This window comes from Ixodes scapularis, unplaced genomic scaffold, assembly GCF_016920785.2.
Source record: "Ixodes scapularis isolate PalLabHiFi unplaced genomic scaffold, ASM1692078v2 ptg000972l_1__unscaffolded, whole genome shotgun sequence".
In the NCBI taxonomy this organism is placed as follows: domain Eukaryota; kingdom Metazoa; phylum Arthropoda; class Arachnida; order Ixodida; family Ixodidae; genus Ixodes; species Ixodes scapularis.
Genome location: NW_024610076.1, coordinates 1044605 through 1069805, shown reverse-complemented (window position 1 = coordinate 1069805; position 25201 = coordinate 1044605). Strand labels below are relative to the sequence as shown.

The window sequence follows — 25201 nt, the reverse complement described above, 5'->3', positions numbered from 1 at the left end:
AATTGGGGGGGGGGGGGGGGGGCGGGGGGAGGGGGGGGGGGGTGTCAGTGTCTATTTAATAAAGATACCGACGAGATATTTATGTTTCGTTTGTTTTGAATTCAAAATATGCTTTTTCGACAAAACTCGGGCCCTTCCGCAATGCTTCTGCTAGATGCTGCCAGCCGCGGTGCTGTATTTTGGGTTTTTAGCGGAGCTGGAAACTGGCCCCTGGGGCTAACAGTATCGAAAAATAGCTGATCACGTTGTTTACAGCGATCGCATAACAAATCTCGGCTAAGTTTTGCGTAAAGTCCGCAGAATTTTGTACGCTCACGTGTCTAGTGGTCAAAGTTTTATGACATGGTGGCAGCCAGGATTCAAATCTAGGCCGACGGACGCTCTGAATTGTTGCCGCTGTTTGAAATGCGAAACCTAGTCTCTTGGACCTTCGTGCTTTGGCAAAGAGACTTGACGTCGACAAGTAAAAAGAGCCTTTTAAAAAAGCCCGCGCCTCTACTCTCCAGCACAACTTTCGGAGAGCCAATCATCGCAACTTACGTAGGCAGTTTAGCGAAACATATGTTTCGACCAAAAAACGCAGTCTGAGTTGTGACATTAGACAATGCGAGCTTGACGTTTTTCATTGCTCAATGTGACAACTCAGACTGCGTTTTTTGGTCTAAGCATATGTTTCGGCATCGTCATTCGCTGAGCTGCCTCCTTAAATTGCGGTGAATGACTCTCCGAGTGTTGTGCGGAAAAGTCAATGCACGGGCTTTTTTAGAGTGACATAGAATAGAGGGAATGCAAAATTACCGTCCGGAAGCCTAATTTTATTTACCGGAAGCATAGGAATCATGCCTCCGATAATTAGGTCCACTGTATGTACCTGAGTTTTGAGAATATCTTCAAACAAACGATGCAGCAGTAGAGCACTAAAATATGTCGTGCCTCACCTGTTATGCTTGAGCGCAGAATATACCAGATGCGATGTTTTTGTTTCTTTTGAAACAACACCAAAAACTACACAGAAACGCATTGCGTTGGGAGAACTGTAAGTAAATGTTTCCTAGAGACTTTTTAACATTAGTGTTCTTTTCCCACCGGAAACATAAAGTAGGCCTCGTAAAACGCTCAGCTTCTGCTCGAATATACCACTATTGGTCTGGACCAGATGCCAAGCCTTTATAGCTTGCCGTTATCTGTTTAAAAATTACCAACAATGTTCGGAGATTTTTTTAATTTAAATTTCAAAAACAAAAATATGGCGGCTGACGAAGCCCACGAACGAACGGAGATGAATGGTGCGTCGTATGCCGGAAACGCACTCCATTTTGTACTCGAAAATTTACCGAAATTTGTTGTAACTTGTCAATCAGACAACGGTGAGTTGTGAAAGCTTAGCGTTTAGAATGAACCGGCGAAAAACAGCCGAGAATGTGGTGTTTTCGCGATCCTCCGAAGCCCATTTTCGCAGGTGATATTTAGGAATTTCGACTCGAAACTGCACGGAGGCCGTATAAACTATGTTCCGTTTCATTTTAAATGCGATCGAAGTTAAATCTACATGGGCGAGTCCCGAGCTTTGATCATAACTGCCATGTGCGATCTTGCAGTGCGTTCTCGCGTTTGTAATTTTCTCTTCGTTCGCACTTAGATGAGACGCAGTATAGTCATACATCGTATTTGGTATAGTAGTTTCAGTCTACGGTTGTAATCATGGCACTGTAGAAAAGCACAGAGCTCAAAACCTACCACAAAAACGGGATCGTTTTTTTTTTCTTTCAGGAATGAAGTTGGAATGGCTGTTACGTGTAATACAGTGAACCAACTCGGACAGTACAAATTTGCCGTTTCACATTACCCAGTATTATTGAATTGCCAACGAAGTACCGATGCCGCCTTTCTGCAAAATGTGTTGCGCAGTGTATCTTCGAACCACATCGACGCTGTCAGTGTCTTGCTGCAGCTGCTGCACGCGGGGCATCCTGGCATCGAAAAGACCAAGATGGTGGCACGGTCGCACGTTTGGTGGCCTGGCTTGGACCAGGACATCGTGCACCAGGTGCAAGGCTGCCAGGTCTGCCAGGAAAACCAGCGAGCCTCGCGCCGCGTGGAGATCACCCCCTGGCCGTTCCCACAGAGGCCGTGGTCCCGCTTGCACGTGGACTATGCGGGACCCTTCAAGGGCCACTACTTCCTGGTGGTAGTGGACGCCTTCTCCAAGTGGGTGGAGGCACTGCCAGTCACCAGTCCCTCGGCAAGCGCGACCATTGCGGCTCTGCGGCAGGTCTTCGCGGCGCAGGGATTGCCGGACATTATCGTGTCTGATAATGGTCCCGCTTTCGCCAGCGCCGAGTACCTGGACTGGCTGCAGAGGAATGGAATCCGCCGGATGCTGGTTCCGCCGTACCACCCCGCTTCCAATGGTGCGGCCGAGCGAGTGGTCCAGACCATCAAGGACAAGCTCAAGAAGAGCCAGCCCGGGGATTTCCGAACGCAGGTGGCCAGGGTACTGTTCCAGTACAGGACCACACCCCATGAGGTCACTGGCCGTGCCCCCTGCGAGCTTCTGCTGGGCCGGATGGTCAAGACGTCCAGGGGGGTCTTGACCATCCGGCCCAGCAGAAGCTCGCAGGGGGCACGGCCAGTGACCTCATGGGGTGTGGTCCTGTACTGGAACAGTACCCTGGCCACCTGCGTTCGGAAATCCCCGGGCTGGCTCTTCTTGAGCTTGTCCTTGATGGTCTGGACCACTCGCTCGGCCGCACCATTGGAAGCGGGGTGGTACGGCGGAACCAGCATCCGGCGGATTCCATTCCTCTGCAGCCAGTCCAGGTACTCGGCGCTGGCGAAAGCGGGACCATTATCAGACACGATAATGTCCGGCAATCCCTGCGCCGCGAAGACCTGCCGCAGAGCCGCAATGGTCGCGCTTGCCGAGGGACTGGTGACTGGCAGTGCCTCCACCCACTTGGAGAAGGCGTCCACTACCACCAGGAAGTAGTGGCCCTTGAAGGGTCCCGCATAGTCCACGTGCAAGCGGGACCACGGCCTCTTTGGGAACGGCCAGGGGGTGATCTCCACGCGGCGCGAGGCTCGCTGGTTTTCCTGGCAGACCTGGCAGCCTTGCACCTGGTGCACGATGTCCTGGTCCAAGCCAGGCCACCAAACGTGCGACCGTGCCACCATCTTGGTCTTTTCGATGCCAGGATGCCCCGCGTGCAGCAGCTGCAGCACCTTGGCCCGCAGACTTTGTGGAATCACCACCCTGGAACCCCACAGGAGGCAGCCTTGCTCCAAGCTCAGCTCGGCGGTCTTGTGGCTGTACGCCTGGTGACGCAGCTCCTCCCCTCGGGCAACCGCCTTGACCACCTGAGACAGGACCGGGTCCCGGCTGGTCGCCTGCGCCACCGCAGTCCTGGTCAGCACCCCCGGGTAGGCCCGCTCCAGCAGGAAAACGTCAGCTGGCTCTGGAACGGCAGCAGGCACCTCCGGCAGGGGCAGGCGGCTCAGGGCGTCGGCAGGTCCCAGGTCCTTCCCAGGGCGGTAGACCAGCTTGTACCTGTAGGCTGCCAGCGTCAAGGCCCAGCGTACCACACGAGGCGAGGCTTGCACTGGGACTGGCTTGTCAGGTCCCAGCAGCCCCAGCAGCGGCTTGTGGTCCGTGACTGCCTCGAACTGCCGGCCCCACAGGTACTGGTGGAAGCGCTGGACCCCGAAGATGAGGGCCAAGCCTTCCTTGTCGAGCTGGCTGTAGCGTTGCTCCGCCGCATGTAGTCGACGAGAAGCAAACGCCACAGGGCGTTCCTGACCATCCTGACCCCGGTGCGACAGGACGGCTCCTACCCCGTACGGCGACGCATCCACAGTGAGGACTACAGGCTTGGCCGGGTCGAAGTGCACCAGCACTGGAGCCTTAACGACCAGCTCCTTGCTGCGCTGGAAGGCCAAGTCCTGCTCCTTCTTCCAGGCCCACTGCTGCCCATCACGAAGTAGGCGATGCAGCGGCTCTAGATGCGTCGAAAGGTTGGGCAGGAACCTCCTGTAGAAGTTGATGAGGCCGAGGTAGCTCTGAAGCTCCTTCTTGCTCTTGGGCTTCGGCGCCTTGAGCACGGCCTCAATCTTGCGGGGTGCCGGGGCCAGGCCAGCCTGGGAGATGTGTCCCAGGTACTCCACGCTGGGGGTCAGGAACATGCACTTGTCCAGCCTCAGCTTGAGACCGGCGTCCTGCAATCGTGTCAGGACTTTGCGCAGGTTCTGCAGGTGGTCCCCGTCGTCGGTACCGGTAACCAGGATGTCGTCCAAGTACACCGCCACGTGCCTCATGCCCCTGAAGAGGTTGTCCATCTCCCTCTGGAAGATGGCTGGGGCTGAGGCCACGCCGAACGGTAGGCGCGTGTACTGGAAGAGTCCCATGGTTGTCGAAATGGTGACATACTTCCGGGCGGCATCCTGGAGTACCAGCTGCTGGTAGGCATCTCGAAGGTCGAGCTTGGAGAACTTCTGTCCCCCGGACAGAGCCGACCAGAGATCTTCTACCCGAGGCAGCGGGTACTTTTCGACGGTAGCAACGGGGTTGATGGTGACCTTGAAGTCCCCGCAGATCCTGACGCGGCCGTCTCGCTTGAGGACTGGAACGATTGGTGCGGCCCACTCGGAAGACTTGACGGGCACCAGGATACCCTCTCGCTGCAGCCGTTGCAGCTCCTGGGTGACCCCGTCCTTCAGGGCGAACGGCAGCGGACGCGGCTTGAAGAATCGAGGCCGGGTTCCCTCGGGTATGTGGATGCCGACCGTCGTGCCGGCGAAGGTGCCCACCCCCGGCTGGAACAGGGACTGGAAGTCGGTCAGGAGGCTCGGGACGTCGTTCACCACGTGCAGCGCAGCTTCTTGGTACTCCGGCAGCCGAACACCCAGCGAGTGAATCCAGTTTCGGCCCAGCAGCGTCGGCGACGACCCCTTGGTTAAGTAAAGGGGAAGGATTGCCTCCCTGTCGCCAAGGCGAACGCTGACTTGGGCCCGGCCCTGGACCTGGGAAAGCTGCCCGGAGTAGCTGCGCAGCATGACGTCAGACGCCTCGATGGACACGCCAGGGAAGGTCCGCTTGAACAGCTTCCCGGGCATGACCGACACGCTGGCCCCCGTGTCCAGCTCCATGGTGATGGGGTGGCCGCAGATTTCGACGGACACCAAGTATGGTGGCACAGACGATGGAAGTCTGTTGGTGTGCCACACGTCGAAAATCTGCGGGTCCTCGGCCACGACGTGGACCCTGGCTGAAGACGAACCCGGGCCTGGTGCCGCTCGTCCCCGCCGCGTTCTCTTGCGACGACCACCCTGGCCGCGGGCTTGGCTGGAACCCGGGCTTGAACCAGGCTGCTGCTGCTGCTGCTGCTGGCCGCCGCTCGTCCTCCCCTCTCGGCAGACACGTGCGAGGTGCCCAGTTCTCCCGCACGTGAAGCATTGTGCTTGGACGAACTGGCACTGTGAGGGGGAGTGGGCAGCACCGCAGCGGCTGCAGGCACCGCTCCTTGCCGCCATCTTGTGCACCGCCGCTTCCGTCGACGGTGAGCCGGCCGCACGCGCTATCTCGCTGGCGTCCTTCGCTGCTGCTTCCATTGCCAGCGCTGCCTTCACCGCGTCGTCCAGCGAGGGGTCGGGGAGCTCCAGGAGTCGCGTCTGCATGGCAGGGTTGTTGATGCCGCAGACGAACCGGTCCCGGAGTAGCGAGTCCAACTGGTCGCCGAAGGCGCAGGTGCTCGCTAACCCTCGTAGCGCAGCGACGAACTGCCCGAGGGTCTCCCCGTCCTGGCGGCTCCGGTTGTTGAAGCGGAAACGCTCCATAAGCGTGGACGGCGCCGGGCTGAAGTGCGAGCGCAGCGTGGCGAGCAGCTCACCCAGCGTTTTGACGTGCGGCGTGGCCGGCTTGAGGAGGTCGAGCAGGAGGCTGAAGACGCGGGTCCCGCAGCTGGCCAGGAAGATGTCCCGTTGTTTCTCCTCCGGCGTGTCGTTCGCCCGGAAGAACACGTGGACTTGTTCTTCGTAGACCGGCCAGGCGGACCCATCTCCCTCGAACGGCTCGAGCCTCCCGTACAGCGGCATGGCGACAGGAGCGGGGCGCGGTGTTGCGACTCTCTCGGCGGCGTGGGCCGAACCGTGCACGTTGGTAGCCTCCAGTGCCACGGTTCCTCGTCGCCAGTGTCACGATCTTTCTGACGTGTTTTTGTGGGTCGCTTGTCTCCTTTTTCGTTCCCATACCAAGATGAAAATTCGGATATCGTGCACTATCCAAGCCTAGCTAATGAGCGCCCCATGGAATTGACACGGGAGTAAACAATGGCTAACATATACATATTTTTGTTTTGTTCGCTCAGCAGACTGGGACTGAGTGTGTAAGTGACAAACTTTCTAATATCATTTGTCATTTCTAGGTCCCAGATGGGCTGTTGACATCCAGAAACACTCCAACGGATGGTGGTCATACAGCGATTGGGAAGAATGTGAAGACAGTCCCATTTGGATCCACATTCCTAGTCCACTCATTGATAATCTTTCCTTGTTGCATCAATGCCCAAGTATGCCAGGCACTGAGTGACTACTCGCATGTGTTAGTGATGGTGGCTTGCGAGGCTTCAGTATTGTCGCTGCAGATAGGGCTCACCCCCACACCAAAGCTGTTGGTGGTGTACCTTTCCATGGAATTGTTTGGTTGATCCCAATTTCCTAGAAGCGCCAATATTCAGTTTGGTGTGCCTTGCGGCTGAAGTAGATTCATCAAGGAGGTCTCGTCTCTTTCCTGGGGGTAATACCATGTCAGCTGCTTTGCATGAACCACTTGGAAACTGTATGGACTGCTCTAAAGCACTTGTAATTGACCTTACCTGTTGTGTCCATGCTAATGCTGAAATGTAAAGTTCACTGAACCAAGTTTTACTAATGAACTAAAACAATCAGTGGAAATAATGAATGGCTTTATTTGTTTTCTCGAAGTATACACTGTTTCATACATAATACATGATGCTGGCAACGCTACTTTCATTAGCAGACAACTTAGTCTACACTCTGTTTCACGATAGCTTGGTGAACTGTGGAGGCTACGGCTCCTGCGACCCAGTAAGAATGTCGGAGCGAGGCACATGGCAGCATGTCACAAGAGCGTCCGTGTCACCGCGCCAAATGCAAGGACCACCCACCAGAACCGGCTGTCGTATGCTCAGAAACCAAACGAATTCGGATGGACGTCCACTGCAGCAACATTACCGTCCGCTAGAGTAGCGATGTCTTCAGTAACACTTTTATGAGGCAACCACATGCTCAATTTGCCCATGAATCTGTGGCGGGTGCTAATGCTAGGGCGATGTTTTGAGCGGAAGTGGTCGATTCACGGCTACGATTGTTTGAACGTCGATCACAAGCCATGTTTTTCTCAAAAGTGTTGATCTATATTAAGTGTCGTTAATAAGTAACATATGTCTTAGTCTTTCTTCAGTGTCGTGTAGTGTTGCGGTCCGAAGAATCAGACGGCAACACTACTAAAAGAAGAAGAGAAAAAAAAAAAAAGCCAAGAACTATGTTTTGTCGCGGATGGCGCTCTTGCTGTGGCGATAACGAGGACTCGACCGTGGAGTATTGTCATGTGCCTGGCTCCGATGCTCTTATTGGGTTGCAATGTTTGCCAAGTGACCGTGAAACGGAGTATAGTGTCTCACCTGTACACGCTATAAAACAAATGAGGTGCCAGGTGTAGCCACTTTTGCAGCTGTAGCCCTTGTATTATTGCTTGCTATGCTGTTTGGAAGAATACATAAAAAGATCAGCTGACAAAGCCAAGTCTAATTTTTTGCACTCTTGCATGTTACGAAAATAAAAGCATCACGCCTGAACACCAACATCTGTCTCTAAATTATTCCTTGCTGAAATGAAAAATAAATATACTGTGAATATGAACCAATACAATATAAACCAATACAAGAATGGATTCAATAAACAATTGCTTCAATCTGCAAGCTTGAAATCAAGTATGCGTGTGCAATAAATACCCTGGTCTTTCGACTATCCCCGTTGACACTTGTTCTCGAAGGATAGGGACTTCGTCGATTTCACGGCAGTTCAAGCATTGGTCAGGCAACATGCTCGTGTTTATAGTTTCGACTGTGCTATAGGAATAACAAAGGTGAGTTGTGTATTGCCGAGTCAAAGCAGAACTCTCAGGTCTAAAAGGCTTTTAAAAATGTACTAAAGCTGGTTTTGACTTTATAATTACATGACTCGAACATAAACTACTCACTTCACCAAGTCTAAGGATTCACAAATAATCTGTGAACATGTATTCTGCTTTTATCTTCATTCACTTATGAAACTGGTTGCGTATATAAAATATCCAATCAATCTTCCACACCTCCCCATTGCGAAAAGGAAGAGGGAGATTCGTTGGCTTTTTTTTTTTCTCGCCAAAAAACAGAAAAAGAAAAGGAATAGGTTTCAATGTGCACATTACGTTGAAGTGGGACAGTTACGGAAACAAATTTTGCATCTTCAAAGTTCATGAAGCAGGCAGATTACTTTCAAGTCATAAGAGAATAAAGTCAGAAACAACTTCAGCTCGCCTTCAATCAGATTTTCCCTTTAGATCCAGGGACGTTTCACCTTCATAAGGTCATCAGTAGCAATTGGCATCCATTTAGGACTCTGTAATGGTAGATGTACAAGCTTGACCTCAAAGTCGCAGTGCCCTCCTTTCATGTGCTTGCAGTGCGACCCTCTCGTGCACTTGGTCCCAGACGGCAAAGCTGGTGCTGGACAGGATGTCGTCCCCTGTAAAAGAGTCGTCCCAGTAGTCAAACGATCCGGTTACACCCTTGAGCAGCATATTTGTCCTCCCATGCTATTAACAACTTAAAATCAGTGAAAGCCTATTTTGAAGCAACAGAATGCATAAATGAACATGTCTATTCCATTCCCTTCGTACCGAACACCTGCCAGAATCCAAGGGATGCAAATCAAAATAAATAACATTGCATTATTTGCTCTTTTGAGACTCGAACTTAAACCAACTCAAACACTACCACAATTTTAAAGCTGGGAACTTCGAGGACACCTCTCCATATACTGAGATTACATGCTTGTCCCACTCCTGGCTTGTCCTCATCCTGGCTTGTCCTCAGCAGGGTTGGCCAGCGTGTTCTCATACTCCTGGGTTTTTAGTCTTGGAAGTTAAAGCTTTGGTTTTTGTCATTGCTTGGTTGCTGGTAGATGCTGGAGGTAGCTCGTACTGTTACTTTGAAACATCAAGTTTACAAATTGAGCACTAACCCATATTGATGGCCAGATACAGAAGCTAGATTTGTCATGTCAAGGAGGTTGTCATAAAACAGTGGGCACGGGACTGAAATTAGCAACGGAGCGGGCGACCGAGGCGCATTCGGGAGTATCAAAGAAGACAAGGTGTGTGAGTTTTGCGCGAAAGCAGGATGATCGGCCAGAGATGTGAGAATGTGGCGTCGAGAGAACTTCAACCGGGCTGACTTCATGACTGTTATCTGAGCCACATTAACCAGAAGAGAAGAGAGAGTAACAAGTGAACGACGCACTACGGCCGAGGAGGTAATTGACCAGGTTATTTCACCCAAGCACCACAGTAGTCATTTCAACGACCAAAAAAAAAAAACGTCCAAACATCAGCACAGCAATACCAGCAGCGTGCCGAGGAATCGGGTTGTGTGTATATTTATACAGTCTCAAACCCGATCTGCCTCGACGGGCGATGACTCTCCCAGCTGTAGATGACCGCTAGCCTGGGGATCTTAACGTGCATCACGTAGTAGTGATACACGACCGCACGCCGGTACAATGCTCATCCAGATCGAAACGGGCAAATGTGGGGCTTCAACACACAATCCTGGGTTCTGCAGCGCGAGCTTTCACTCCACATTCTCCGAGCTGGTGCGTGGAAGCCCCCTCGGCCACCAATCCCCCGGTGCCAAGGAATAACATATAATAAATGACAACGGTACAGTCGTCTGCAACAGGTAGCTTTTCAGTGCCTTGAGCAACCAGGTTGAGATAATGTGACACTTTGCTGCCATATGAGGCTTGCAAAATAGAGATGTATAAGTCATAAAGCAAGTAATATGAATTTTTTTTTACTAAAGATATTAGCATTTGTATTTGGCTTCCACAACTTCTGAAAGCTACCTCTGAGTGCATAGAGGGGTTTCTTCATAATCTTACCTCTATGGAGAACTTCCCAGCTGGTAACGGGGCCGTGAAACGCAGACCCCCTGGAAGTCGCACAGGCGCCGAGGGCATTACACGGGGCCTGCAACATGTCCTCCGAGCCCGGCAGCCGGTGGATTCACCCGGCAGCCGGTGGATTCTGTTGAAATGATGGGGTAGGGGGAACACAAGCCGTTGCAGATTAACGGACCTAAGAAAACCAGTAGGCAGGTACGAAAACATGCTACTCGCCCCCGCAGCGTTTGCCTCATTGGCGCTTTATGGTGAAACAAATCAGCGGCGAGCGACTGATGGAACACGCATCAGAAGAACGGGTTCATGTCACATGAGCGAATGACATTTTAGCGAAAAGCGACATTTGAGCGAATGGACGTTTTAGCGAATAACGGGGGCGGGCGTTAACCCATCCGCCGCGCGGCGACAGTCTGCGGCGGATCATAACAACAATGTGAACTCATTTGGCCACTATTCGCTAAAGTGTCATTCGATGAAACGTGGGCGTTCGCTAAAACGTCATTCTATCAAGAGAGTGCCTGCCATCTGTCGCTGGGGGGAAAGACTAAAAACAGACGACTGCGCACTCGGCTCGGTCGTACCACACCGATCGCCTAATCCGCTGCTTTTCCGTAACATGCCGTTTTACTTTGCTACACTCCTTTCACGTGCAACTGAACTGTTTGTGAATGATGCGAAGTGTACAGAGACGACGTAACTCACCTTAGCGAGCGCCATGGCGCGGTTCTCCGGGTGCCAGCGCTGCGAGAGATCGGCCTTCGAAAGCTCGGCAGCCCGTTCAGCTCGCCGAAGAGGGCTGTAGCTACACTTCGATGCTTCACGGAGACACCGAGTCACTTGCTGGCGAAAAAGGGTCTCCGCCAAAAAGTAGAAAGGCTCACTCGCGTCGCACATCACCGTGCTGACGTTGGGGGGACTCACATCAACATCCGACCGCCGGAGACCGGGACGCATATTGGTGCTTCGTATGCTCCCAGGGTAAATTCTTTCGCGTCAAACGAAGTAACGTACATTTCGAGGTATTTCCGGTCTCTTTTTTCCGTATGCCGCGTCCTCGTTCAAGCACTAGCAGTGGATTTCTGAGAGCCACAGAAAACGCCTTTCGCAATGCCTGCGGAGGAGAGACGACACCGCTTTGTTTACCCCCGAGCTCCCGCCATCTCCCGCCCGGAGCCATCCTCCAATCAGAGCGCGGCGAGGTGACGTCACGCCACCGGCCTGCGCGAAAGAGCAGACGGCTTTCCCTCCGTATAGTTAGTGTTTGAGGAAAAACATATTTGTACATTTTTTTTTTTTTTTTTCTTTTCCAAAAGACCTCCGGCATACATGTAGCGACCTGACAGGCTTTGACAAGGATGTTCTTTTTTGAAAGTTCTATCGCCGACGAGAGAAAAAAAAACGCAAAAATTAGCAGGACAGATATCCTCACAGCTCAGGAACCATTACACAGAGCCACTAAATCAGCTGCGTTTAGATTACGGAATTCAATTCCGAAAATTTCTTGTGAACGTGCCATATTGGTGTTCAGCGTGAAACAGGTGCGACAAAAAATTGTTACGAAGAAAAAAGAAAAAGTTCCTGCGAAGTTTGTAAATCGGCAGGAACTGCACGCGATAACGTTATGTTCCGTCGCGGAGTGTTTTAACATTGCTGGAGAACAAAAAAAAAAAAAAAAACCGTTCTCCGCGCTTTCATTTAAGACACTAGATAAGTGGAAACAATTGTTGCAGGCGCCAAGATGGCTGAAGGGACGTCACTCAGAAGCTTAGCAATGGTGCCTGGAGCGCGTCTCCGACTATTGGTGCGTTTAGGATTCTACTGCGCCCTTACCATTAAAAGCAATCCCAAAGTGGCAACAAATATGACGTCACAGAAGCCAGAGAGTCTTGTTGTCGAATGTCGCGAACCTTGAGGTTGGTCGTAGAAGTGCTGGCGAAAAGCACGCGCGAACGCAATTTCGCTGTCCTGGCGGTGTCAAAAAAAAAAAAAAAAAGTTATGTAATTTTACACTTTTGTGTCACATATAATGCAGCCGAAAACGTAAGTTTGACGTTCATCGCTTTGCCGTCCAAATGACGGCCCCAACTTTTACAAGGGGCTTGATAACGGTGCGATATAACCTATTATACTGCTAGAGTACGTATACAAAAATACAGAAAAAAAAAAAAAAAAACAGTTAGGTTTCGTCGTAAAACCAAAAAAAAAAAAAAACGATTTTTTTTTTTTTTGTGTTTAGTAGCACGCACATTGGGTATTAGAGCGCAGCTCTTAGGCGCCCGTTTCAGGCTTGAGCGGCGTCGCCGTCGCCGTCGCCGTCGGAATAACCGTGCGGTACATTATGGGTAAATTTCTCCGCTAAATCAGCGGAAAAATTTTCCCGTTAAATCTAGCGGAAAAAATTTCCCCGATAAATCTAGCGGAAAAAATTTCCTCACTAAATCTAGCGGGAACATTTCCCCACTATATCTAGCGGAAAGATTTCCCTACTAAATCTAGCGGAAAAATTCCGTAAACGTAGAAAAATGTTTGAACAGCAGTAGAGGCTTTAATACACGACGTTTCGGGAAGAGACTTCCCTTCTTCAAGTGTGCAGAAAATACAGTTGCAAAGCGCTTTTTGGAGAGTCCAAAGGAGAGGAGGAGCATTGGAAAAAGCGAAAGAAAAAAGTAATGTATAATAGTACAAGTAAAAACACTTGAGCATGAAAAAACTACATTCCAACAAAACATATAAAAAAGAAAAAAGAGAGAAGTGGTAGTTTTAAGGGTAACATGGTCGCGGCACTCGTTAGCGAAACCAAGAAAATACATCACAGGCAACGGCCTCCGTCACGTTAGAGTTAGAGCTCCAGATCCAGAAAAATAACAGCATACAGGGGTCAAGTCGAGTGAGCCCAAGCCAGTATTCGCGACTCCAACTAGCTATAGGTGGCGCCACTCATTTTCCAAGATGGCGGGTTTAGTGAGGGTCAGAGATGCGTGCCGCTGTTGAGCCTGTCTAGTGTGCTGGCTTCACTGAGCGACATAAATTATTTCTGGTAATTCGAAGAAGCTAATGTTTTATGGGCGTAGGTCACCTCTTTAACCTGAAAACAAAAACGGTGTTTAGCGTACTAATTACGGAAGGATGCGCGTTTTACTTCTGGAGCGAAACCGAAACTTACCTCTATTTTGGATTTAATTTCTTGACAGAGGTCTTAATTTCGGATTCTTTCATGACTCAAGATGTGTCTCACATCGTAATTATTTACTTAGAAAAGTTGTTCGCGGAAAATTTATTTTGTGACATACTGTTCGATCCAGGCTGATATTTGTCGTTGTTGAAAAAATCAGTGCCAATATCTGTGCGTTCTCGCTGCCTTTTTCTCGCTCAGATAATTGTCATGAGAAATAATGACAATTATCCCAGCACACGAATAGGAGAATAATTCCAATTTAACTGTCCACGCAACGCATAAACTAATAAACGCTGCTCTCACTGCAACAGCCCAAGACGAAATCCGAGTCAGACAGCTGAAGTCTGTGTGTGTGTTTTTATAGCACCGCGTGACGCGTAGGACTTCATATTACATCCAGCGTTTAATTGTATGTCTATCTCGATAACCATGTCACAGTTTTTCATATGCTAAAAAGAAAACAGAATTATATACCTTTCTGGAAAGACTATTATGGTTAAATAGAGTATTCCGGGATCTTGGCGTTAATTAGAGGCATGCATCGCCGCGATTTGTATTATAATAATAATATTAAAATTCACATATTTGAATAAGTAATTATTCAAGCTCTAATATAATTTGTTGCTTATGATGTAATTTTAAACGCGCGAAGAAATATGACAATGAAAACTGTGCTAATTATCATCACTGGTTCCAGTTGCTGCATTTTAATTACAAATAAAATAAAAATAGCCTAAAATCAATGAAAACATTCTAGCTAATGTGAGAAATCAATGTAAAATTACATTAATTGTGGGTAAAGTATATTGTGCTATCAAAGTCGCGACTTTTGACAATCGGTGAAACGTCCAAAGTCGCCGCCAATATACTTCCAGACCAAATGCCTAAAAGTTAAAAAAAGCCTGTTTATTTTTATTTTTTAATTTTATTTCGGGTTACCGCGCAGCGCCCGAAGGCATTATTGCAGGGGGGGGGGGGGGGGGGGGGGAGGTACATAGTTCTGAGGGTAGAAATACACACGTGCATATGTACCAAAAAACACGAAATAACGCAAGCTCACAGGAAAACACACTAAATCAAAAGCAAGCCGAGAATATGATGAAAGAAACATCGGTGACTCGCATTCCATGTATTTTTTAATTACTAGTTTTTTCATAACATTTATTTACTTTTGTATTTGCTCGCCGTCGTTTTGCCAATCTCAGCCTTCCCAGTTCGAAGGAACGCCTACCTGCTTGCACGTCTGCTCACTGCAGCACGTTTCGTTGGCGTTGGAAACCGGTGAAGCAGTAGTGAGTTCTAATATTGCGTATACGAGCGAACTCAAGTCCTGTGTGTTTCCGTCAGCTTTGCGCGTTCCACACTGCGCGTGCGCGGAGCCCGAAATTGCGGTCTTTGATGGCGCATGGCGATGAGGCGCACGCACAACGTGGGGCACGCAACTCTAACGCAAACGCACACCGCTTGCGTTTGCTTCTATGCGCAATACTAAAACTCTCCAGTAGGTACAATCCCATACCGGCTGCAGTACTACGTTGGAACAGTGAAGAGCAATTGTTTGCATTCGGAAACGACATTTCGCGAGCCATGATCGCAAGCAGTTCCGCCATGCCCGCTGAGCAGGAGAATCGGGGGACCCTCACTAGAGCGCTTCCCGTTTCCGCCGCGGGAGGCGAGCGTCGAGCTGGAGACGCGAATAACGCCGAAGCAAACGAAGGTCATAAACAAGCCCGAAGTGTGTGTAAACGGACACCAGAAATGTCACACGCGGGTGGCACCGCTCAACAGAATACCGAGAAATACTCCTTAACACGCCTCCCAACTCAATCCCCCACCTCCCCGCAAAAAAAAAAAAAAAAAAAAAAAAAAAAAAAAAAAAAAAACGGAAAGAGGAGGGAAGTTAGCGGGCGACGTCCCCACATCCCAATGTTTCTAGCTCTCCCCTCAAAGAGCTTTAGCTCTCCCCCGCTCTCCTCCGCGATGGGGGAGGTGGTTAGCCTGTAGTATACTAAAAACTAAAAACCTACAACAGCCTATATAAGTTTCCTTTTGAAATGTTCATACCAAGCGGGGTTAGTGTTTTAAATTTAGATATATAAAATGACTCTTTATTTTTGCGCGTAATATCATTTTTGAAACTGCTTTCCACGATGATAATTTTTAGGTGCGTATGAATGTCGTGGTCGTCGGAGTTAAAGTGTTTAGCTACTGGTGTTTGTCCTTTATTTACAATGTCAGACTTATGGCCATAAAATCGCTCTTTCATAGAATTTTTAGTTTCTCCCACGTATTGCTTCTTACACAGACAGCTTCGGCTGGAACCCTGGCCCCTGGGCCGACCACGGAGGCGGGTCAGGTGCCTCCTTCTCCGGTCGTGCCGGCTCGCCATAATGGAGGGGCTGATTCGGACACCATCGCGCGGAATTCGACGACAACGGAAAACCTGACGCGTTACCGGATGACCGCGATGAACGCTTCGTCGCCACCTCTCCTCGGGGCATACACCGTCCAGCCCGTTGTGGACGATCGGGCGCGGCTGGGGCTGACTCGTCCTGGATCCACTGACCGGCCTCCTGTGCCTCCCAAGCCATGCGTATCAGCAGGACTACCACCCCAGCGCAAGGCAGCGCCCAGCGACCGCCCACCTGTACCGCCGAAGCCAACCGCCTCGCCTAATTCTCCGCATCAACTTGCCACGGTTTCTTCGGACCACCCACCTGTGCCTCCGAAGCCAGACGTCGCACCGGATACACTACTTCAATCCAACGCAACGCCCACTGACCTTCCCCCTGTGCCTCCGAAGCTGAGTACCTCACGGGACCCACCACCTCGACACAACAGCCCCCGCCGATCTCACCGAATTCGGCAGAACAAGTCGCACAAGTTCGCACGATGACAATATGGTGGCCAGACTTTTACCCCTTTGTTTCTACGTGTGCGGAAACTTATAGACAAGAAATTAAGGTATGTTTCGCATTATTCTTTCTACAGGGACTGCATTGATCAGAATGTGATACCAAAGGGACTCGCCCTCTCTATACAACCGTCGTTCAATTTTAGAAATTCAGATAATACCAAGAACTGGGACAACACTCTCGAGGCCACTTCCATGCAACTTTTAAAGATTCTAATTAAGGAGAGCCTAACTGTGATCAAACATCTTGATCTTGAACTAAAAACTGTCGTTGCCGAACTAACCGAGGAGGAGATTAGTGACCTTAACGTATTTGCAGATAAAAAGCTTGATGAGTTGAAAATTGATAAGGCAAAAAAAGCGCACCGTGATGGCCTTTCCCTGTCAAAGGTTAACAACGATAATATATTGCCTTCCCTAAACAGTGTGTCAGATGTGGCTAGTAGTTCTAATGAAACAAGCGATTGTGCAGTAATTAACCTATCTGACACCCCCCTGACCTCTACGGAGTGTTCAGTTTTATCTAGAGGCTTAAGTTTCGTACCCACCCCACAGGCAGCAAAAGAATTTGAACTTTTAGATGATCTACAGCAGTTCTCCCGGCGGTTACACCTTCAAACGTATTTTAATGGAAAAGAGGGATGCAATGAAACTAGGGGTCTTGATAGCACAACACCAAATTTCAAGTTGAAGTCACACTGGACCCCGGACTCAAGCAAGACCAGTGTGTACATAGATAATTATGTACAAGCTATACGGAATGATAATTTTGATTCGCTTGCTAAAACAACCCCATAGAGGGGTAATTTGTCTAGACGGGAGCAACAGGCCCTTAATAATTTGAAGTCTAGGGAGGACGTCATTATTCGTCCTGCGGATAAGGGTGGCGGTGTTGTAATTATGAACAGGGCCGACTACATGCGGGAGGCATTGACCCAGCTTGAAAACCCAAATTTTTATCTACGTCTACCTGACGATCCTACCCAGCGGTTTAGTATTATAATTAACAAAACACTTGAATATCTGCGTAATTCCAATAAAATTAACGGCGATCAATATAATTACCTTCAGTCAAAAAACGCTCATCCAGGTGTCTTCTATATGCTCATCAAGGTTCACAAGCCCAACAATCCAGGGAGGCCCATTATATCAGGCATAGGCACACCGACCAAACGAATTTCAGAATTTGTCGACCACGCTATTAAACATATACCCCCCTCCTACAATCCTACGTAAAGGACACCACGCACTTTCTTAATCATATCGACCATATGAACGGATCCGGCTTAATATCACAGGAGAGCATTCTGGTCACTATCGATGTGAGCTCTTTGTACACTAACATCCCACGTAATGAGGGACTGGCAGCCGTGGAAGAATTCCTTTTCCTTCACCCTTCGTCTCTCGCAGACAGTAGCTGTATTCTGCGATTATTGGAATTAATTTTAGACTGCAATAACTTTATGTTTGATGATGATCATTATTTGCAAATTCAAGGCGCGGCCATGGGGTCGAGAATGTCCCCAAATTACGCTAATATTTTTATGGGCAAGTTTGAGGAGACCTTTGTGTGGACTTACGCCAAGATTCCCTCCATACATCTTCGGTATATTGACGATATATTTATCATTTGGAACGACACTGAAGATGCACTCCTCTCTTTTCTAAGTTACCTCAACGGTTGCCACCGTACAATTAAATTTACCTGTAATTACTCATCAGACTCTGTGAACTTTCTCGACGTTAACGTTAAAAAGATGGGAAGCCATTTGATAACGGAGTTGTACAGAAAGCCCACAGACAAACGTCAGGTTCTACGCTATGATAGCTACCACCCGAAATGTCAAAAAAATAATATACCTTACAGCCAATTCCTCCGGTTGCGTAGAATCTGTTCTGAAGAATCGAACTTTAAGGAAAACGTAACGTCCTTGAAGAATACACTATTCAAAAGAAAATATCCTGCTTCTATTCTCGACGACGCCACAAGAAAGGCATCCGCTCTGGAACGTAGCACACTCCTTGAATCCACACGACAGCTTCACTCCAACGAAACAAGGGTTCCGTTGGTTATAAACTACTATTCGAACCTATCAAGCCTGAATTCCATATTGAAACGCCATTTAAACATCCTACATGCCGACGATAAACTTAAAAAAATATTTCCCGAATCACCATTTGTCACATTTCGTAAGCATCGGAATCTTGGGAGGATGTTATGTCCCTCGTATATAAAAAAACCCAATTCATGCGGTGGTTGTGGTCCTTGCCTCAACACTCCTTGCCAACTTTGCCCGTTCGTTTCGACCGCTGATATAATTTCGAGCTACGCATCAGATTTCTACGTAAATATTAAACAGCATATCGACTGCAAAACCTCTGACGTGATATATATTATTAACTGCACGGTGTGTAAGAAGCATTACGTGGGAGAAACTAAAAATTCTATGAAAGAGTGATTTTATGGCCATAAGTCTGACATTGTAAATAAAGGACAAACACCAGTAGCTAAACACTTTAACTCCGACGACCACGACATTCATACGCACCTAAAAATTATCATCGTGGAAAGCAGTTTCAAAAATGATATTACGCGCAAAAATAAAGAGTCATTTTATATATCTAAATTTAAAACACTAACCCCGCTTGGTATGAACATTTCAAAAGGAAACTTACATAGGCTGTTGTAGGTTTTTAGTTTTTAGTATACTACAGGCTAACCACCTCCGCATCGCGGAGGAGAGCGGGGGAGAGCTAAAGCTCTTTGAGAGGAGAGCTAGAAACATTGGGATGTAGGGACGTCGCCCGCTAACTTCCCTCCTCTTTCCGTTTTTTTTTGTTGTTTTTTTTGTTTGTTTTTTTTGCGGGGAGGTGGGGGATTGAGTTGGGAGGCGTGTTAAGGAGTATTTCTCGGTATTCTGTTGAGCGGTGCCACCCGCGTGTGACATTTCTGGTGTCCGTTTACACACACTTCGGGCTTGTTTATGACCTTCGTTTGCTTCGGCGTTATACTGGCTTGGGCTCACTCGACTTGACCCCTGTATGCTGTTATTTTTCTGGATCTGGAGCTCTAACTCTAACGTGACGGAGGCCGTTGCCTGTGATGTATTTTCTTGGTTTCGCTAACGAGTGCCGCGACCATGTTACCCTTAAAACTACCACTTCTCTCTTTTTTCTTTTTTATATGTTTTGTTGGAATGTAGTTTTTTCATGCTCAAGTGTTTTTACTTGTACTATTATACATTACTTTTTTCTTTCGCTTTTTCCAATGCTCCTCCTCTTTTTGGTCTCTCCAAAAAGCGCTTGGCAACTGTATTTTCTGCACACTTGAAGAAGGGAAGTCTCTTCCCGAAACGTCGTGTATTAAAGCCTCTACTGCTGTTCAAACATTTTTCTACGTTTACGACTTTCTTGCTGAAGACTTGTTCATTAATACAGGAAAAATTCCGGGATGAGGACGATTCGTCGCATGCGCACTCGTCACAGGACGATTGGTCACAGGACGATTCGTCACATAGGAACATTCGTCACAGGATGACTCGTCATGCGGGCAACTGGTCACATCGATCGGGCAGGGGACGATAGTAAATTGTAAATCACAACTGCCCAAATTCCCTGATGAGGAGTTTCACGACTTCCCACTGCGACACAAACTAATGGGTAGACAACCAATCTTGCAATACTGATCCATTTTTCCTTTCATCATATTACGACTCTTCAGCTGGTTGATCTAAGTTGTTGGCTTAAACGAGCAATAACCCGACTGGCAGCCAAATCACTTTTTACTTTGCCTTGAATACACCTCTTCGAGAAAACCAATAAGTATCGGATTCTCTCTGCTGCATGTGTACGAGTACCGCTCGTGCAGCTGCGAGGCTCCGCCTCTCTCTGTTGCGATCACCTCCATCCTTTTGACTGCATTCTGGGTTCAGAAATAGTCGATTTTATATGGCCTCCGCATTCACCGTTCGGGACGGACCCAGAAGCTAAAACGTCTGTTACAAATTCTTTGACCTTGAGAAGCGAAAGACATGTTAAGATAAGAAGTGACCCACTTTGTCAGGCCGAACCAACATTCAATGTTTGGGACGAAAGCAGAAGCTAAAATGTTTGGTACAAATTCTTCGCCTTTCAGAAGCCAAAGACATATTAGGATATGAGGTGAGCCACTTTGTCCGCCCGAACCAAATTGAACAATACATTTTTTTGGGGACGAACTATTGTAGGACCGGTTGGCCGCGTGACGAGTCATCCTATGACGAATTTTCCTGTGTGACGAATCATCCTGTGACCAATCGTCCTGTGACGAGTGCGCATGTGACGAATTGACCGTATCCCGAAATTTCCACTGGAGGGTCACGTGACCCCCCGAGGTCACGTGGCCCCCGTGGTCACGTGACACCCCCAAGTCACGTGACCCCCACTTGACCTTGGGAAGGACCCCACCAAGGTCAGGTGACAGCACCCTAGGTCACGTGACCCCCCCCCCCCCCCCTGAGAACACGCGAACCTCAGTACCCTTCCCTCCTCCTTCTCAAGAGCTGCGCTCTAATTCGGCGTTACAGGGAGTTGTTAATCAGTTGTAGCACTCGGCTATCAAGCCGTTCAAGAATGTTGGTACCTTCAGTTCGACGTCAGCCCGCTGTACGTGGAACTGAGGTTTGGGGGTGCATTATAAGGGACAAATGGTTCAAGTACTAGATCCCCTATTCATGAGAGTGCAAAGCTCTCGTGGACTGTCTACCTTGAGAGAGAGCTGCATCAGAGCGTCTGCCACCACCATCACTGCTGCTGGGACATCGCCAGGATCGCAGCAGGCGAGAGCACGACACTTCTGTGACGTCATTAGGCGGAAATCAAGGGACCACTTTTTTAGACACAGTAAACACACCAGTCAAAGACGCGTTCAAGGCACCATAGCGTATAGTTTATCCAATAATTTTAAGGTCTTAGGTCACACCAGGTGAATTGCCCACAATTAGAATGCCTTTTTCGAAGACATTGCAAACGAAAGCACAGGCCCATGAGCCTAAATAAGTAAAATGCTGTGTTTGTGTACTCAATGCACTTTTCAAAACCACACGCTTGTCCCTGTGCGTTTGTCAGCACTGTATATATGTTTTAACAAATGGATGTGTTTCATGCGCTTACAACTGTAAAGTGTCTGTCTAAAAACAAAGTGTTGTTGTTGTTGATGTTTTGTAGCGCCTTTGCCAAGAGTGCATCCCAGAGTGTTGATAGCATCGCTGGACAAGAAGATTACAACCCAAGGCGTTAGCTCAAAATATTAAAACACAAGACAATTCAATTTTTACGCCATGTCTTTGGTTGGAATGACACCGGAAGCCACAAAAAGTCGGGAACAGTTCATATATCAATTTTTTAATCGCATGCCTACTGTATTGTGGACGATAAAAGGAACACGTCTCCCGAGGAGAGCATTGAGGCATTATAGTTTAGACTATAGTCTTTGAAGAAGAATAACTCCTTCCTTACCCACTCCCGCGTGTGACTGAATCACTTAGCAGATGCCGCCTGTTTCACTCACCCTTCGCCACGGCGATTTCTCCGTCCGGATGTGCCATTTTATGGAAAGCCGTTGGTGAGATTCCAACCGGCATGGACAGCTTCTGGTCTCCCAGCAAGGTTACTTCTATGCTTCTTTCAGCTACGTTGCGGAGTACTCTCGGCCGCAGGCGTAGCCTGTGTAAAGATTTGTGAAGCCTTGAAAACTGGTTCTGGCTTATCCTTGAGACAGACAGCGCTGTAACCCGCTTGTAATAGCTTAGAGCGAGAGAGCACACTGGAGCGCTTGCACCATCTGTGAGCTAACTTTGAAAGACCTAATTTTCGTATGACCGATGGTTTTGACATACCTAATTTCCCGGTATCTAAGTCGCATTCGTGAAAACGGCTTTTAAAAACAGAAGTTCCTATACAAAATCGCACCTTAGTGTGAGTAACGCACAGTCGTGGGGCACTGCGAAGTATAGCGCGTGAAGTCACAGCAGCTGGAGACTTATGCTGGAAACAGCGCCCAAAAAGCGAAGATGAGAAAGCTGTAGACAGGAGAAGCGCTCGAGAGTAGGCCGAAGAAGCGCATAAGAAAAACCCATCGGTGGATGATCCGCCTTCCTCCTTTATCGTAAACGTCAGTACATGCTGAAAAGTTAAAGAGATTATGCAAAGATTTTTGTACTTTTAATGCATCCCACTCAGAACTGTTCTTGACATCCATGACCTATAAAACACGCGTTAGTTTTTTCCTTATTTTTTTCTCGCGATGGCATTCACAGCACAAGTTCGAGGAGAACGAGTAGCGCTAACCTTCTCGATTCGCAGCCAAAACAAGCCGCTACGTGAACTTGAGCCGATTATATGCCGCCAAGGTTAATCATAGCCACACGCTGGGATTGGCAAAGGACGCGTAGGTATGTTTCAAACAGAAAGAAAATTTTACGATCTCCACCGGAATTCGCCAATGTGTTCTCGCACAGTTTGCATGAAGGTTATATCGACTTTTTTAGTTTTAATTGTTATTGAATATACTGATCTGGTCGGCCCACACCTCTCAATGAAGGTATGTCTTTTTTTAAATAAGGCTATACAAATCTGCAGATTAGGCTAAAGAAATTAAATCTATCAACACCTCTCCATGACAGCTTTGTATTTAAGAAATGAGACACGCCTGGGCTTCTCAACGGGTCGGGCCCGGGCCGGGCCTTATCAGGTAGGCGTCCCATGGGGCAGGGTCAGGGCCGGGCCTGATCAGGTGGCCATCCCATTGGGTCGGATTCGGGTCAAATAAGACTAATGGTGAATTGCACTCGTAGATCCAGAGCCCTTTCCAAAATCCGTGAGGTAGGCGAAATTCCGCTCCGTGGGACCCGCTCCGAATCGACGAGGGAAAGATTAACTGGCATATTTGGAGCGGCCTCCCCCACACCGATCCCCACCGCTTCCCCCTCCGCCGTTCAAGATGGCCGCTGCTCGAACTTGACAAGCCCACCAACGCCTCAGTCGACTGATCTTTCCGACAACCAGTGACAACTGTCACTGCTTAGCTGAAGAAATAACACGCGACACAGGCCTGGCGAAATTATACGTACCACGGCGCCTATGTCACATATAAGGAAGACGTCCGCGTTCGGCACCGTCACATACCTTTCGGCCACCTCGAAGTGGCGGGGCACGGACAGCGATTGCTAGCGGTGGAGTTCAGATTTCTGGTATGATTTTAATGAACACAGAGGTAACAAACAATCACTTGCACGTCGTTGCCTAATCTCTTCTTGCTTTATTGCACGGGAAAACGCCGGTGGAATGCACCGTGAAAAGGTAAACAATCATTGGCTGCAGAATCAACAGGCCTAACCTTGCGTTTGCCTCCAGCTTCTCTGTTGTTCTCTTTCTCGTTCTTCCTCTCACGATCACAGATGTCAGCGCTTACGATTTAGCGCGCTCCACAACTCCGGCTTTGTATCCCTGATCTACGCGAGGTAAGAGCGTTCGAGCCGTCACAATCCGACGTAAACAACCGACGCACTCGAACAAATTCAACGCGACGACCCGACCATGACCCGACAGAGCCCTACGACACAGCGCATACGCATTGCCAATTTAGAAGGAAATGACGTAGGGCGCTCTGTGAACTTTTGGAAAGATCTGTGAAATCCCGCAGAGCAAGTTCGACGGGGTTTAAGGCGCTCCGTGGAGCGAGCGCTGCCAGAGATCTACGACCGGAAGATGACCAGTTCGAGCCAGATCTGCGAGCGGAATATGCGCGCCCCAAATGGAGCGCTCGAGATCTGCGAGCGCAATTCACCGAAAGATTCAGCGGGCACAGGCCGGGCCATGCCTCAAAAAGTAAGCTCGTGCAGAGCGCTTCTTACCTGGAAAAAGCCGCGACGTTCTCCCCAAGTGTCTGCTCCAGTCCGATGCCGCTGTTGAAATAGATCCGGCCGGTTGCATCTAAGTTAGAGGTTCCAAGTCGCTCGATGTCTTCGATCGTAACCACGACGCCATCTTCACTCCCAGCACACATCCTCGCCATGTTTCACTCGACCGTTCTATTTTTATTGAACTCGACGGTTCAGAGCAGATACGCAATTGAGGTTGGTAATATTCCGCCAGACGCAACTGTTTTAAAACAGCATGCCTGTTGATAGCTGATCTACATTTACAGCGCTCAGGTATACACCAATCAGGCGCAAGCGACGAGATGTGCACATGTGCCCGATTAACTCAAAACACCGGAATTTCTCCCGGGACGTCACGGGAGTAGAAAAGCGGTGTTGCAGTAAAGCACCGAAACGAATAAATCACCCTTTATTTAATTGTAGCAAGAAGGGGTCTCGTGATAGGCTCAGTAAGCAGATGAAGCTCTCTGTTGTCTGGTTGCTTCGGCTATCGGGTGCGTCATCTGCTTGCTTCGGCTATCCGGATATGGAGCCACAAGTTACACCCATCGCTAACTCTGTCGTGTGCCAGCACTATCGTTCTTTACACTGGCAGGTCTGCTGGTCTCATCTTTCACAAGAACTAGAAGCTGTCTCCAACCTTCGCAAGATAAAATCCACCACCTCATGCACATTCGATGAAAGTTTGAGCTCTCATTGTGCTGGCGTCGATTCAGCCAGTTCGTTTTACAGCGCCTTATATACCCTCAGAAATGGGGGGGGGGGGGGGGGGGGGGGGGGGTTGTAAGTGTAGTATTCTTACATCTCTTGTCCCACATATAACACCCCAAAAATACATTTCGACGTTCAGTTCACTAATGTCGTACTGACCAAACCAACTTTAACAAGCGGCTTGATAGCTGTGTGATATGACTTACTAAATAGCTAACGTACGTTTCGAAGACTTAAAAAAAACAC

At 48.7% G+C, this 25201-nt stretch overlaps 1 protein-coding gene across 1 annotated transcript in view; it reads right to left on the bottom strand.

Moving 5' to 3' along the window:
• The window catches only part of LOC8030249 (hydroxyacid oxidase 1-like), a 47628-nt gene extending 23250 nt beyond the window's left edge, over nucleotides 1–24378 (bottom strand). The window contains exons 1-2 of the mRNA XM_040212488.1: nucleotides 24218–24378; nucleotides 21874–22028 (exon numbers count right to left, since the gene is read on the bottom strand). Coding sequence (XP_040068422.1) covers nucleotides 21874–22028; nucleotides 24218–24378 — 316 coding nt within the window. The remainder of the gene's footprint in view (nucleotides 1–21873; nucleotides 22029–24217) is intronic.
• Nucleotides 24379–25201: the final 823 nt, after the last annotated feature.